Source organism: Mustela putorius, unplaced genomic scaffold (genome assembly GCF_011764305.1).
Source record: "Mustela putorius furo isolate JIRA1106 unplaced genomic scaffold, ASM1176430v1.1 tig00000081_pilon_pilon_pilon, whole genome shotgun sequence".
NCBI lineage: Eukaryota > Metazoa > Chordata > Mammalia > Carnivora > Mustelidae > Mustela > Mustela putorius.
Genome location: NW_025421272.1, coordinates 589,684 through 605,433, shown reverse-complemented (window position 1 = coordinate 605,433; position 15,750 = coordinate 589,684). Strand labels below are relative to the sequence as shown.

Below are 15,750 nucleotides of genomic sequence, written 5' to 3'. Positions count from 1 at the left end.
CAAGGACACGTAGCTTTTGACCCTACAGCACACAAACCCTCCTTACCTATATCCTGGGATGTTACATCCAAATGCCCTAAGAATCCATCAATCTCACATCGAGATTTAGGATCTATATCACTTAAGAAGCTGGAAGAGAGTTGAAAGGTTGATTTCCATTCTGCTTTGTAACTTCAGGCAGACCCTGGAATTTTTCTGGAATTCTGCTGACTCCATAAAAATGGGAGTCACAATGGCATCTGTAGTGGCCCTGAGGATGTGTCCCACAGACCTCCAATGACAGCAAGTAAAACCAACGAAGAGCAGTGTGAAATCTATCACCACATTTCTGCTCAGGCTAGACTTCCCTCAGGCTCCTTCTAGACAGTTCCCGAGCACAGCAGGAATACTGAAGCAGACCCATTCCTGGGAGACATGGGGGCTCTTCTGGTTGCCTTCCTTGGTTCAAGGGCTCTGATGGCCTTGCTGAACCTTCCTTAGACCACAGGGTGGTCAGGAACACTTACACCCAACCTCACTTTCTCCTCCACTCAGAGTCTTACATCATGGTCTACATCTCTCCCAGCCTTCCCAGCTCCCTTCCCATGTTCTCTGGCAGATGTTTGCCCTCATAATACCCTTGCACTTTCATTCCATCTTGGTGTCTGCTTCTCAGAGGATCCAGAATAAATCACCATTCCTGCCCAACTCTCAGAGGTGCCTAGAGACACCCCAAAGCAGAAAGCTTTCAATACATGTAAAAGCCTTTTTCCACAAGTGTTTCTAGAATTCCCCTCGGCAAAATATCTGTAATGCTTTCCCCTGAAGAAAAACAAAAAGTTTTGCTGCCTCATCTGGGGGATACCGGCTGGCAACTTCTGTGGGTGACACTCCCTGTGAACCTGGGCCAGACCCTACAGACCTCCCCAGCTTCACGCTTCACATCCTGGCTCTGAGTAGAAATGGCAGGGAAAATGGCAGAATCCTCCCAAATTAGGAGATAAGGCTCAAGCCCTGCTGTTCCCCCTTTGCATCAGATTTGTGCTATGGTCTGAATATTTGAAATTTTTATGTTCCAAACCTAATGCCCAAGATGATGGTATCAGGCGGTAGGGACTTTGGGAGGTGATGAGGGCGTGAGAGCGTACCCATCATGAATGGGCTCCGTGTCCTTACAAAAGAGGCCCCAGAGAGCGAGTAGCCCCTCTGCTATGTAAGGATACAAAACCGTGACCTAGAAGAGGTCCCACCCTCCAGCCATGCTGGCACCCTGAGCTCAGACTTGCAGCCTCCAGAGCTGTGAGAAATAAATTCCTGGGGTGCCTGGGTGGCTCAGTGGGTTAAAGCCTCTGCTTTCAGCTCTGGTCATGATCCCAGGGTCCTGGGATCAAGCCCCACATCGGGTTATCTGCTCAGCAGGGAGCCTGCTTCCCCCTCTCTCTCTGCCTGCCTCTCTGCCTACTTGTGATCTCTGTCAAATAAATAAATAAAATCTTTAAAAAAAAAAAAAAGAAAGAAGAAAGAAGAAAGGAAGGAAGGAAGGAAGGAAGGAAGGAAGGAAGAAAGAAATTCCTGTCATTTATAAGCCACCCAGCCTGGGGCACCTGTCACAGCAGCCTGAGCAGACGTAGCTCATCATCGTGGCTCTTCCTCCTCCTCAGTTTCCTCATACTATATGATAAGGATTGGACTAGATTTGTGGGAAGTTTGGCAGAGGGGCCTCTGGGGTGAGGGGCTTCCTCGTTCAGCTAAGGAACCTCAGCTTTGGCTTCTTTGATATTGGGCTCCGGGATAAAGCACATGGGCAGGATTCGAACACTAGAGAAAGTTCACATACCAAGAGAAATGCTCAGTCTATGCAGCAGGTAGTGATGCACAAGAATCTACCCAGCTGGGTTGCTGGCAAGGCTGGGAGAAGGGGGAGGCGCACGTGATGAGGGGGCAGAAGGAGGCCTAGATTCTGGAACGTTCCATCAGCCCCAGGCAGCAGGGGGTGGCTTCATCAGACCAGAAGAATCACAGGGAGTGGGCTTGGAGATAACAAAGCACCCAGGGCTTCAAATACCAGACGAAGGAGCCCAGACCTCCTCTCGGCTGCAAGTGGGGAGCACAGAAAGCAGCCTCCGGCCCTCACTGAGCAGACATTTGCCAAAATGTTCACTGTGGGCAGGATCCTAATGTGCTATATCTGGGAGGACATGGAGGTGTGCCAACAAAATCCCACCTGGGGCCTCATTCCCTGTGGTCCCAAGCTGTGTCCTTCATGGTCTCATTCAATGAACATCGAACATTTGCCGATATGGCAACCAGTCTGAGCTGACCTCACAGAGCCCTTCTTCTTGGTATTCATGCCCTTAGGGTAGCCGAGGTAGGAAGGCCCCTATTGAGTAGGGTTGACCTAAGATATCAGAGAAATGACAGTATTTGAGTTAAACAATAATTGAAGATATTAGAGAAAGGAGTGTGACTTTTGAAATTGGGTCACAAAGGACATTGTGGCTTTTGGCTCTCTTTATCACTCACTCTGAGAGAAGCCAACCACCATGTCATGAGGACACTCAAGATGCCCTGTGGAGAGGCCCACGTGGCAAGGAACCGAGGTCACCTGCCCCAACAGACGTGTGGATGACCCATCTTGGAAGTGGACCCTCCAGGTCCAGCCAAGCCTTCATATGAGCCACAGCCCTGGGCGACTTCCAGAGCTATTCCACTAAGCCAGTCCCAAATACCCGAACCCAAGAAACTGTCAGATAATTCACGTGTGTTGCTTTAAGCCACAATGTTTAGGGATGATTTGTTACCCCATTTGTTACACAGCTGATGGTACTCTGTACTGTGCCCAGGACACTGTCCCCACTGTCCTCTGGACCACAGTACCTCTTCCCAGATCTCTCTACAACCTGTCAATTCCCCTTCCGTTTCCCTTCCGCATAGGATCCAGAGGAAACTAAAGGGCCACTCTCAAGAAATATGTGTTGAAAAAAAAAAAAAGAAAGAACTATGTGTTGAACATCATGGCTCTCGCCTGCTCACGGCCTCTCCCATGGCTCTCCAATGTATCGGGTGTTCTTTCCAGGAAGTAGCAGCGGCAGTGCGATGGTGGAGTTTCTGGCTTCCCTGAGCTGATGTGGGAACAGACCAGAGAGCAAGAAGAGCCCTTGTTTGCTCTGGCCTCTGGAATGACAATCCCAGGGCCCCCTGGGGAGGCAGGGAGGGGCCCCCTGGCAGCTGGGGCTAAGACAAGGCCGGAGCTTTGTTCTGAATCCACAATGGCAGGACGCCCAGCACAGACCCAGATCCTCGGCTTCCTCCAAAGCAGGGCAAGGGGGTGGGAGCTGGGGCATCCCTCCCACTGTGCTCTAAGAGCTAGCCCTGGGGTGGGGGGGGGGGGGCTCTCAGTGTGCAATGGGAGACTGGGCTGGAGGGAAGTGGCTCCTATGAAGAGCCTTGGGGAGGAACTAGGAGCTCTGTTGGTTCTGTTTTGAGTCATTCTGCTAACATTTCTTGAGGACCTATTGGGTTTCAGGCACTACTGCTAAGCACTTAGCCCGCTGCAGGCCCCTCTGAACCCTCCCATCCCCCCACCTAGCCAGGGTTCAGTTCTACTGCTGCCTCCCCTTAACACAGAGGCACAAGAAGCAAAGGCCCTTGCCCGGGGTCACACAGCTTAGACACACCAGAGCTGGGGTTTGGACCCAGGTCTGACTCCTGTTCTTGGCAAGTATTCTCTTTCACCTACTCTAGCCATGCCTGGCACTGTGCTGGTGCTGGGGAGACAGTGGTGAGCAGGACAGCTGTCTTGGCCTTTCTAGAGCCCAGTCTGGTGGAGAAGAGAAGTGACAAACTAGTTCCGACAGTGGGATGGGCTCAGTGCCCCACTTGAGTGCAGGGAGCTGGGGTGACCTTTAGCTGCAGCTCTTGACTCAGCTTGGCATGGGGCAGGACAGCAGTAGGGGTAGGAAAGAGCTTCCCAAGGAACGTGACCTCTGTTCTCCTGGGGACAAGGCTTCCCAGCAGGGAAGTGGTGGGGGGGGGACGGTGTACAAAGACTGAGGCCTAGAGAAGTGGAGTGACTTGCCCGAGGCAATCAACTAGTAAAAGGCTAGAGTCCAGAGGCGCAGTGGCCGGTGATGGAAATCACCCATTAAGCCCTTCCCACCGGTTAGTCCAGTAATCCTCACTGCCCACTCCCAATGACACCGAGAGACCAAATGAGAGGGTCCACATAGCGAGGAAGGGGGCCGAGATACAAGCCCGGGTTTTCTGATACAAAGCCCAGGGAGGGCTTTAAATATGACCTTGAGGGAATATCCTCAATGCTGGATGGTCCTGAGTCTGGTGACAAGCCCGCCCCCGGGTCAAGCAGGGCTCCAATTCACCCTGGCCCTGCGCCCATAGCCACCAAGGGCTGGCTCCGATCTGATGGGGTTTGGGGGCCAGGGCAGGCTCACCCTTCTACCAAGCATTCCATGGGTGTCCGGGAGCCAGGGCAAGGGTGCTGCAGGGAGGCTCCTACTTGGGCAGGGGGCTCCCTGGAAAGAGAAAAAAGGGTCCAGAGTACTAGTGAGGCTCTGCTCAGGCAGAGACATCTGATCCATCCTGTCTGGCCAAGCCTCAGAGGGGAGGCTGGAAATGCCCAGGCTGCACAGGGACAGGGCAGGGCCAGCGGCATCTCTGAGTCACAGGCAGGGTGGGTAGTGAGTGACTCAGCCTGGGCCCACTTCCCCTCCAAAAGGCCAGCCTGGGTGGAGACCAGGGCCAGGAAACCCTGAGCCTGTCCTTCCCAGGCCAGGTGCCTGTTGGTAAGGATGGGAGGTAGAGCCCAAGGAAAGGAAGTGAGACAGGAATCTGGTAAGGCCACGGGAGCCAGATCCTAATGGTCTTGTGGTCTGGGGCAGGAAGTTCTGACTTTAGCCCAGGAGCAGTATAGAGCTCCAGAAGGTGTGTGTTTTAGAAAGAACCTTCTGGGGCTATGTAGAAGGTGAAGTAGAGAAGCTAGAGCAGAGCAGGGAGGAAACCATTGTCACCATGAAGAATGTGAGCAATGGCCAGAAGAGAAGGGGGCCCAGACAGGCCCTGATGGGTAAGGGGGGATGTCTTTGTTTCTGGGTAGGGGATCCAGCAGCCAGCAGGCCCAGAGCTCTCCCTGTATTTCCTTGGCTGTCACCCTGAGGAATGACACAGTTCTACAAGCAAAAATAGTTTATTTGAGGATGGAAGACCCAAAATTGGGAGGCCGAGGGGTGAGGCTACAGCAGCTGCCTGGAGTTGGCACTGATGACCCCAATCCCCAGGGGATCCCAGCAATAAAGAAGCCCTTCCCTGGGCCCCCTAGCTGCCTCCCCCACTTCCTGGAGGAAGGATTGTGCAATCGCCAAGAATCATCATCATCGTCATCAGAACATGGTGAGGTTTTCAAAGTTTGGCCAGCAATTTTTGGAGTAGTAGTTGGTGCTCATTGTGATAATCAGTCCCTCAAGCACAGTGACTGTGCCAGGTCTGGACCCACCATCCAGTGGTGAGTGAGGTCCGTGATGAGAGGCAGGCAAGGGACAGGAGGTGGTTTCTCTCTGGGAATCCCATTCCAGCCTCCAAGATGGTCCTTCCAAAAGGATCCCCCACCACCTCTCTCCCAAGGCCCCAGTGGCTGCCTGCTCTCTGCTTTTCCCATGGCCACTGGCCAAGGTTGGATTCAGGCTGGGGCTGTCCCAGGGAGCCCAGCTGGTCCCTTGGTCTCAAAGACCTTTGCCAGTCCGGTCCCTCTGCCAGAAGGCCCGGCGGGTAGCCCAGGAGGCCACGAACTCGCAGTTGTGGTAAAGGAACATTCCTGAAAGGGTGAGTGCAATGCCCACGTAGCTGAGGGCGCTGAGGCGGCTGCCAAACAGGAGTCGGGACAGGATGAGATTGCCCACGACAGTGAGGTTGCCCAGGACGTGGACGGTGAGGGCGGAGGTGAGAGCCAGCAGGGAGAAGCTGGCCAAGTTGTAGAGCACAGACAGCACACAGCTGAGCAGGACGCAGGCCCAGAGGTGGGAGCTGGTGGGAGCAGGTGGCAGGGCCACACCGGCCTCCAACACCAGGGCCGCACCCGCCAGCAGGCAGAAGCTGGGCACCGAGGTGGCATACAGCAGGGTCACCGCATCCAGCCTCTCCTCCTGTAACAGGGCACCTGCAACCAGGACAACAGCCATCAGCACCCAGAGGTAGACAGCTCCCCCCCACCCACAACCTGGACGACCCAGCAGGGGCTCCGGGGCCCATCACCCTGGAAGCCTGCACCAATCCCTCAGGCGATATTAGTAGCTCCTGCTCCTTCCCATGACAGTCCAGAATCTACCCATGTTCCCTTTGCTGTGACCTATACCCACTCCTTACCAGCTGGGACCTGACACTTAACTTCTGTGTCACCTGCAAAGGTAGGCAACAACACCTCACACATGGTGTTGTTGTAAGATTAACAGAGAGGACACAAAGCCTTTGTAGGGTAAGTGCTCACTCAATGTAAAAAGGTAAATAAATAAGCCTATTTTCATTCACTTCCAACTGCCTTCCACAGCCTGAAAGGATAATCTGCTTGTGATAGCCAAAAGATAAAAAAAACATGAACTGTGGCTCCAAAAAAAAAAAAATCTTTGGGCGCTTCCCAGACCCTGAAGAAAAATAGCCTAGGTTCTTAAGCAGCTGCGAAGGCCCTGTACCAAGTGACCCTGATCCACCTTTCTTGATCTCCGTCCTTACCCACCCACCACCCCACACCGCAGCGCCCACCACCACAGCAGCAGACAAGCCAGCAGAAGGTCCCAGCTCGGCCACTTCCTAGCCAAAAAAAAAAAAAAAAAGTTTTATGATAATAAATTGGAGTCAGATGGTGGATTCATTCATTGCTTCATTCACTTATGACCCCTGGGATGACAGGCAAACAAGAAGAAAGTCATTGTTTGCCCTTGGCTGTCCCTCCCTGTTTAGAACTCATAATCAGCATCTTTTGCTACTACCAACACTAAGTCTTGTCAAGATGAATCCAGGACTAAGTGGAAACCTTTTGGTTTTGCAAGCAAAGAGAGGATCGTACCAGCTTGCATATGGGCGAATGTGTGCCCGAGTGTGCACATGTGTGTGTGTGTGTGTGTCTACGCTTATATATGTTAATACTCAGCTGTTCACAAAGGAAGCAGTGCCCATCGTCAAAGTAAGACACTGCTCGGGTGAAATGACAGTATTTGCACACCAGCGATGATGTTCTGGGGCCTTCTCCAAGCTTGAGTGGAGAGAGATGAGTAATTGATCGAGGCCCCCTCCCGGGGCTCTTGGAGCCTCTGTGCATTTTCTGACACACGCTTTCCAAAGAGCCATAGGGGCGCTTACTCATAGGCTAGAAGAGGAAAACTGTATTTCTCTCTCAGTTTCATTTTGATGTTTTGGCTTTGTTCTCTAGGCAACAGTCCCTCCGGCTCAAGCATTTCTAGAAATGAACAGATAATTGGAATGCCTCCTGCTCATTCACTCCCAATTTAGCACTATTACAAGCAAGCAGCACGTGGCTTGTATGTTAAAGGTCCCATCATTGGAAGGTGTTGAGGTGAACTTCACCTTGAAGTTCAGCCTCCGTGATGTAGCCAGGCAAGAAGGTCCTAACCTCCCCACCACCTCCAGTGCCTTTTGCCCATTCTGCATCCCACCCAGCCTCTGCCTGCCCTCCCTGCAGCCAAGGGAAAGAACAGTAGTCCTCTGCCACAGGCCACTCGTCCCACCCAGGGCCCCCAAATGCCAGCCTACGGCCCTGCCTTCTGAATGACCCCTCCCTGCCTAGCCCCATCAAACCCTCTATTTCAATCTCTTCTTCTCTAAAGGCAATTTTGTTTCAGCATCTGAACACACTCAGGCTTCTGCCACAGACAGACAAATGTTCTTTAGACTCTGTTCCGCTGGCTGCTGGCTTAGCCCAGCTTTGCTCCATCACTAGCTGTGTGATATCACACAAGTCACTCTAGGCCTCATCTCCTCGTGTGTGACAACACCCCTGCTCACGGGAGCGTGCGAGGCGCTGAGCCCAGGACCTGGTGCCCAGTGGCGATTGCTCTCCACAAGAGCTGTCATGATCCCCACACTGCCCCTGCCGGCTGCCACCTGGGCCCCTGGCAAGGCGTGCTTCTCACTCCCAGAATGCCCTCTCCTCTTGTCTCCTCAGGAAAAAGAAACCACCCCTGACCACACCTGTGCCCACCTTGGCTCTAGAACTTTTCTCCTGTCCTTGAAGTCTCTGCCCCTTGAGTGCATCTCCCCACCAGCCTGAGAGCTCAAGCAGGGACCAAGTCAGACTGCTCTCTGCTACAGGTGGGTTCAGCAAGCTGGCACCCCACTTCCCAGCCTTTCTGGGAGCGTAGCCCCACCTTGGCGTGCTAGTGGCCCAGATTGGAAGGAAATGACTAGCCCTGCCCATGGCCGCCTGGGTGCTCCTCTTCTGGCCTCTCACCCCTACTCCACAGAGTCTGCTCTCAGCCTGCCATTTGCACTCTAGTCTGAATCTGGAGCCCCTGGAAGTAGAAACCTCCTCTTGTCCAAAACCCATCTCACTTCCTGGCTCCAGTCTGTTCCCCCATCTCTGCCAGGCTCCTAGCTCGGTTGGGGAAGGGGGTGCCCTCCAGCCTCCTAAGCTCCCTCCTTAGCACCCTGACCCATGTACCCTAACCAGTCTGCCAATTCTGCTATCAGAACCATTAATAACCTAGCCACTGAAGGAGTACGTGGCTGTGCCAGGCCTCAAGGCCGGGTACTGGGGGACATGGAGATGTCCAAAGCCAGTCCATGTCCTCTCAGCGCTCCTGTCTGGTGGGATGCAATCAGGTAGCCAAGTGGCTACAATACGGGACATCACAGTTGGGACAAGGGAAGCAGAGGATGCTGTGGGAGCCTGGAGGACGCACCCCACCCACCTTGAGGGCCAGGTGGTTGACACTCGGTAGAGAAGGAGGGAGCTGGCACAAGCCAAGAAACAGACCAATGCCAGGCACCTGCTCTTTCATGCCTGAGGCCTAGGTGAGAAGCAGGCATGCTATGGGCCTGAAGGCTGGGGCCTTCCCAGCCTTGTGACCTTGCCCGGGGTGGGGTGGGGGTGGGAGGGCAAGAGGTCAGGTTTCCCGCTGCCGACTCATGCCCAGAACTCAGGCCCAAGCTCAGTCACCAGTTCTCATGTAACCCGAAGGCAAAAATAGAAGGGAGCTTTGGCCCTGCCTCAGGGCCCAAGAGGATGGGGCCAGGGCCTCCGAGTTCTGACTCTGAAGATGCCAGGAACGGCTGAGCTCTGACTTCCACCTTCCCTTGCCTGCAGGATGCCCCCAACCCCAGCCTAGGGGGTCCCTTGAAGCCCCCTCCTTCTTCTCCCAGGCCTGGGTCACAGATCTCAGGGCAGGAAGGGGGGACACAGCAAGACGCCCATGGGACTCCATCAACGCCAATCCTCCTCCTCCGAACAGATAGGGAGACTGAGGCCCGGATAAGACCCAGATCTGCTCAAAGTTGACCTGCAATATGAGCAAAGGCGTGGCTGGATCCCAGGCCTCCCCACCCCGAGTGGGTATCCTGCCCTCCCCCACATCTCCCTTAGGTTGAGGCAGAGAGACAGTGGGGCTGAGACTCAGATGTCCCTTGGTAAGACAGGAAGGCATTACCCTCACACACAGGGATTTAACAGGGTCTAGGCCTGGAGCCTCCAACTCGCCTTTTGTCCAGAGCCCCCCATCTCCTTTCTTCGGAGTGAGGTGACCTGGTGACCTCTAGGTCTTGGTCCCTGGCCTAGCAAATGAGAATGAAGGTGGTAGTTGCCATGGCAATTCAAGGTCAGCACCCAGCATGGGGCCTGTTAAATTGCAGCTCCCAGTAAACATAGCGCTTTCCAGATTTTAGCCAAACTCCTCGGCTTCCAAATCCCAGCTCAAGGTCTCACCCTCCTTCTCTCTCCTGGGTCCCCATTATCAGATCTCCCTCAGGGTCCAACGCCTCACACCACACCACTTGGACAGCACGGAGTCTGACTGCCTGGGTTCAGATCTTGCCGCTGCTGCTCACTAGCCACGTGACCCAGGGCAATTCTCTACCCGTAAGTGGACAATACAGTGACTTCCTTTATCAGGGCAGTGTGGCGATCCAATGAGATAAAGGGCTTGAAAAAATGTGAGACAGATCAACAGCAACTGTTATCAAATATCGGCTGGAGTCTGACCCTAAGTTGGGGGCTTGGGATCCTCTGCGCTGTCGGTCCTTTCTAAGCCTCAGTCTCTGCCTTTTACAAAGGCATGAACCTCAGTTTCTCCATCTGGAAAAAAGGAATAATAGCCATACCCCCCTCAGGGCCATCCAGGCCACACACCCACCCCAAACCCCACCTTCTCAGCCGGTGGCCCAGGCACTCACTCTGCTGGATGGACTTGAGGCCCCGGAGGCAGGTAGCAGCCAGCAGGAAGCCACAGCCCGCGGGTGGGGTCCGGAGCTCACCAGCCAGGCTGCAGGCGGCCCCCAGGCAGAGGGGGCCCATGGCGGCAAATTGCAGCGGGTGGTGGCGCCGGCCCAGCAGCAGCGCCGACAGGGCCAGCGTGATCAGCGGTGTGGTGGTGGTGGCCAGCTGTGCCAGGTCCAGGGGCACAGAGCTCAGGCCCACGTTGCCACAGGCCATCGAGGTACCAAAGGTGAGGCTGAGCAGCAGCACTTGACGGCGGGTGCGGCGGGGCATGGGACGCTGTGCCCCCCAGCGGCACACTAGTGCTGCTGCCAGCATGTGCAGCGCAGACAGCAGCAGGGGCCGACCGAAGCCGTGCACAGTGAAGATCCACTTGTTGAGGCTTGACATGCTGGCCCCTGCCAGCAGCCACACCAGCGCTGCCACTGCCACCCGGGCCCGGCCAGGCTGCCCAAGGGCCTGGGGGGTGTCGGGGGGCCACTCGGGGGACCCAGCCACCCGTGCACCACTAGTTGCTGCCACTGCCTCCGCTGAGGTCATCCTGCCATCATGGTGCTCCAGCAGGCTGCGACACATCCGTACCAGTGGGTATGGGGCAGGAGAACAGCTCTCCAGTGACCAGCTATAGGCCACCAGAGAGTCCCACTCTGGGCCAGGCCGGATCCAGTTCCTCAGATCCTGGGCCCAGTCTTAGACAGGTGAGGACACTGCTTCTTGTCCCAGGCCTGTGCCAGCTAAGGTCTGGGTACTATGCTGTGCTCCTGGCTGCAGCACGGCCAAACCCAGGCCGAGCGGCTGGCATGCCAGGCTCTCCGGTGCTCAAGCTCGCCTAGTACGCTGCAGGAACCTCTGCCCAATCCCAGGTGAAGTCCCCACTCTTCGCGCTTTTAAGCCCACTCCACGATTAGATAATATAATCCTCGTTCCTTTTTCTCTTCGGTCTAGACTCCGCGACCTACGGCTTGTTCAGGCCGGGCCCCGGCCCGGGAGGGGCGATCCGGTCACCGGCTCTCGGTGCTGCCCGGTGGTCGCGGCTCGCTTCTTCCGACAGTGCGACCAGGCCCAGCAGCTAGCTGACACACCGGCCCGCGCTCAGGCCGGTGCCAGGAGACGAGCTCGCTCGGCTCGGCTCGGCTAGGCTCCGGCAGGGCCTGCGCGCCAGCTCCGGCTCCTGGCGGCTCCGGCTCCCGGCGGCCCGCGATGCGGCTCCTGCTGCAGCTCCGGCCAGGCTTCAGCCCCGCCAGCCCGGCGGGCGAGGCCCCGCGCTCTTAAGCCCCGCCTCCACTGCCACCACCTGAGCCCCACCCGGAAAGTTGAGCTGAGCCCCCAGCACCGCCCCTGGCGAGGCCCCGCCCCCGGAGTCAGGAGCGATATCTCGCTCCTCCCCCAAGCCGCCCGCTCACAGCCCCTCCTCCATCCTCCTAGGACGTAGTCCCTCCGACAGCAGAGTCCCCCAGCTGGAGTGGCCAGGTTGCTTGTCCCCCTCTCCCCTACCAGCGAGGGATCAGAATCCTCCACACCCAGCGCCAAGGCAAGCCCCCGATAGAGACCAACGCAGGGCGGGGACAGTGAGGTGCCTTTTTGAGGGAGCCCGATAAAACCCCCAGCCTCACAAGGGACTGCATCTTCAAGGACCCCCACCCAGGGACCCTCATCCCAGGACTAGTCTCGGAACCACTCGATCTCTGGCCACAGTTATTCCGTGGGACCTCAACATCCAAAAGAGTTGGACCACCGGGTCCCTTAAGGCTCCTCCATAGCCCCTCCCTATTCCCAGCGCTTCCTCCCTCTCCCAGCCCAGGGCCGGCCCTCCTAGGCAGGCACAGGGAAACTGAATCACCAAGGCCACCCACATTTGTGGAAGCGGGGTACCAGCCAGCATCTATCCCTGGCCAGCAGCCCCTGTCCCATCTCCTGGGCACTCAGAACTGACTCACAGCTAAACTTCCTGGGGTCCACCCTCTGCCCCAAGTCCTAGCAGGACAAAGAGCCCCCGGGAGGGCTGGGAGCCAGAGCAGCTGCCACTAAGCCCTTGCCCCTGTTTGGGTCTCTCCTTTCCAATCTGAACGACGGATGCTCTCTTTGCTCAGGGTTGGGTAAACCGCACACCCCAGAGCAGAACAAGCTGATTCGCATTCCAGGCTGGACCCTGGACTCTGAGTTCTGGAGTCCAAGTGCGCAGAAACCAAGGTGGAATGCCTGGCGCAGGCTGGTGTCCACTGCCAGCTGCGAGCCTCTTTTCTGACGTCAGGCTTCCTTCCCTGCAGAAGTTGCCCACCGGAACACGGCTCACCCTTGGCCTGTTGTCTGACCAGCAAGTCCTGAAGACACCAGCCTGTCCGGAGGAACAAGACCTCAAAGGGAATCACTTAGCTCGGTCCACGGCGCCGCCTCGTGGTCAGACGCGGAACGACAAGTGTCCCGCAAGCTCCATCATAATCACTGGACAAGGATTTGCACAGCCTATGTCCTCCACCTCCCCAACCCGGTACCTCCGGCACCCGCCCTCATTTTCACCGGAGACCTGGTGAATCAAACGCTCTCTGGTGGGCCCAGGAATCTGAATTTTTACATTTGCCTCTGGTAATTCCGATGCCTGCTGGAGCCTGCAAATAGCTGGTTAATGGCCCAAATTCTAGGACAAGGGATATCCAGGTCAATAACTGAAATAAAGGGGTATTTAGACAGGGTTTCTCCTGGAGGGGTTGTGGGAGAGAACTGAGCTAGCCAAGGGGAAACCTCCCCGCACACCCACTTCCTGAAGAAGAGTAATCAGTGCCCCCTAAGGGTTATATTCTTTTTCAGATTTTGTCAGTTTCCCAGGAAGTTTCCTTTAATTAAAATTATAGTAATTTAAAAACTATTAAACACCCTGACCTTCTCAGAGCAGGGAGTGATACACAGTGTTTACAGCTCTTCCAAGCACCTCCTACCTGCCATGCCTGATAAGGGGTAGGTTAGAGGATTATTCAAGATGAGGCCTGATTGGGCATGGTGGGATGGACAGAGCTGCCCACATTGTGGTGGGGGGCAAGGGAGAGGCTGAGGGCACAGCTCAAAGCAGGGACTGTGCAGCCTGAGTGCAGGTGGGGGATTCAGAATAGGTCTGTCTGGGTCCAGAGCCCCAAGTTGTTGTTGTTGTTGTTTTTTTTTCCCCTAAGATTCTCTTTATTTGAGAGAGAGACAGAGAGAGAGCATGAGCAGGGGGAGGAGGCAAAGGGACAGGGAGAAGCAGACTACCCACTGAGCAGGGAGCTTGAGGCAAGGCTTGATCCCAGGACCCTGAGATCATGGCCTGAGCGGAAGGCCACTGAGACACTCCCTAGAGCCCCAGTTTTTAACCTGCCTTGACTTGTAGACCCCAAGACTCTCCACAGGATTTTCCCCTATGCAAAAATGGGGCTGTTTCATGGTCCTTGGGGTCCATCCAAAAGCCCAGAGCCCCCCAAAGCAGGCTGCTCTTGCCCAGACTCCCAAATCCCTCACATCCGACTGCTGCCTTTTGGGGCCCCACCTGGAAGCAGGTGACTCAGGAAGGGACTCTGGGGGGTACCAGGAGAAGAACCCATTTCTAGCAACTGGGCTGCAGAGACTGTGGGACAGACCTCTCTCATCACTGCATGTCCCTAGATAAATCATTTCACTGCTAGGGCCTCAGTTTCCCCACCTGTGACATGAGCTCACAGGCATGAACATGCTAAGCAAACCCAGGTGCCATCCCAGGGTTGTGAGAGAGGGGAAATGGTCTGTCTGGAGAGACCTGTCTACAGATCTAAATGCCGGTGGGACACAAACCTGGTTCTCAATCCCCAGGGACTCTCAGATTCTCACTATGGGGCCCTGCACCAGACATGCTTGTGCTCTCACCGACACCCCTTCTCAGGGTCCAGCAGATTCTGCCAGGCTAGACACCGGGCCCAGAATCCATAGGCAGGCTAGGCTGGACAGACCCCCTCTCTAGGCTTTGGGACATAGTCTGAGGAAGGGAGAGGGGGCTGGGGAATTGAACTGGAAGGTGACAGAGTCACTGCTGGGGCCATACTCAGAAGAAGCTGATGAGGGAAAGACACAGAGACTAGTGAGCATAGTGGAGGTGATAGAATTTGAGCCCTAACTTCCATTTCCCTACCACCCCTGACTGCCCCTGAGTTGGTGGGCTGGGTTTTTTCAGCCAATATCCTTTGATCTGAGTAGGATTCAGTAGTTTCCTGCTCCTCAGAGCCAAACACACCCCAACTAAAATAGTCCCTTTGGAGGGTAGATCACACCCCATTTGTGTACCCTCAAATGCCCAGTGCAGGGGGGTCCCTATCGTTCCTGTCCATCCTCTCTCTAGCCTGGCCTGAGACCTGCCACTGCCAGTATCCTCTCTGTGGGAGGGGCCTGTGGTTTCCTCACCTGCTGTCTTGTCCGGGTACCAAAGTGGCAAGTACCTAGGGCCTGTGGTCAATGGGGGAGGATCTGGGCTCTGCCACCTCCAGGTCACACAGCCTGGACAAGGTCACTCAGCCCTCTCTGAGTCTCCACCCTTCTTTGACAGGACCGTAGAAGAACCACAGAGCCCAGAGCAGGTTCTGAATCCTCTGAAAAGCCCCCATGATGGTGATCAAGAGGGACAGTGAACAAGCCCTCTGGGGTCCTGAGCTCAGATATTTCATCTTGAAAATAGGCTGCATCTCTGTGTGGCTTTCTGATATTCTGATGATTGTTTCAATATAAGAATTTTTTAAATCACCTACTTCCCTTCCCTCCCCAGGCCCCAAATATTTGAAACTGGAGCTCTAGAAAGAGGCATCTATATAACACTCTTATCAGAGAGCCCCCATGAAGGCAGGCCCCCCTTCCTAACCTCAGTGAGGTGGGGCATGTGGGGTGTCTTCCTGGCCTGAACCCTACTTCCCAGAGGTCAGCCCAGAGTTCAGGGCCCTCCCACTAACAGGCAAGGTCCCTGGCCCCAGGCCACTGAGGCCTGGGGAGGTACCCTGTGTTGGGGAAAAAAAAATGCTCTAAGCTCCTGGGTTCTGCCATGTAATTAAAAATACCATGGAAGCCCCCCAATTTTCAGTGTTTGAGTGCAAGAGCCAGGAGGTCACCTCAGGCCAGGCCTGTGTCTCCTCAGCCATGCCCCCGCCTGACATTGTGGGTGAGTCACACGCCCTTGTTGAGTACCAATTTTCTTATCCACAAAGCAGAGATGAAAACAAAAATACCCACAACCTCAGAGTTGTGCGAGGAAGCATCTAGCAAGGAGATATTCCCTCAACAGTAATCAGTGTTGGCACCGCCAGCAGGGCTCCCTCCCAGCCCCCTCCCCTGCC

At 55.4% G+C, this 15,750-nt stretch overlaps 1 protein-coding gene across 2 annotated transcripts; it reads right to left on the bottom strand.

Moving 5' to 3' along the window:
• Positions 1 to 5,166: 5,166 nt before the first annotated feature.
• On the bottom strand, positions 5,167 to 15,743 carry SLC35E4 (solute carrier family 35 member E4). Of its 2 annotated transcripts, none has more exons than XM_013063487.2 (2): positions 10,362 to 15,743; positions 5,167 to 6,148 (listed from the first exon to the last, which is right to left on the bottom strand). In XM_013063487.2, exons 1-2 carry the CDS (start codon positions 11,006 to 11,008, stop codon positions 5,455 to 5,457), a joined length of 1,341 nt encoding a protein of 446 aa, XP_012918941.1. In that variant the 5' UTR covers positions 11,009 to 15,743; the 3' UTR covers positions 5,167 to 5,454. The 2 variants fall into 2 exon arrangements, with proteins under 2 accessions (XP_012918941.1, XP_004766477.1); XM_004766420.3 differs by having other exon boundaries at positions 5,571 to 6,148; positions 10,390 to 15,743.
• Between the last annotated feature and the right edge of the window lie 7 nt (positions 15,744 to 15,750).

Coding starts and splice junctions, on each gene's coding strand:
- SLC35E4 (XM_013063487.2), bottom strand. CDS start 11,008: ATGTGTCGCAGCCTGCTGGAGCACCATGATGGCAGGATGACCTCAGCG. Junction 6,149..10,361: donor CTGGGCCACCGGCTGAGAAG/GTGGGGTTTGGG, acceptor TCCTGGTTGCAG/GTGCCCTGTTACAGGAGGAG.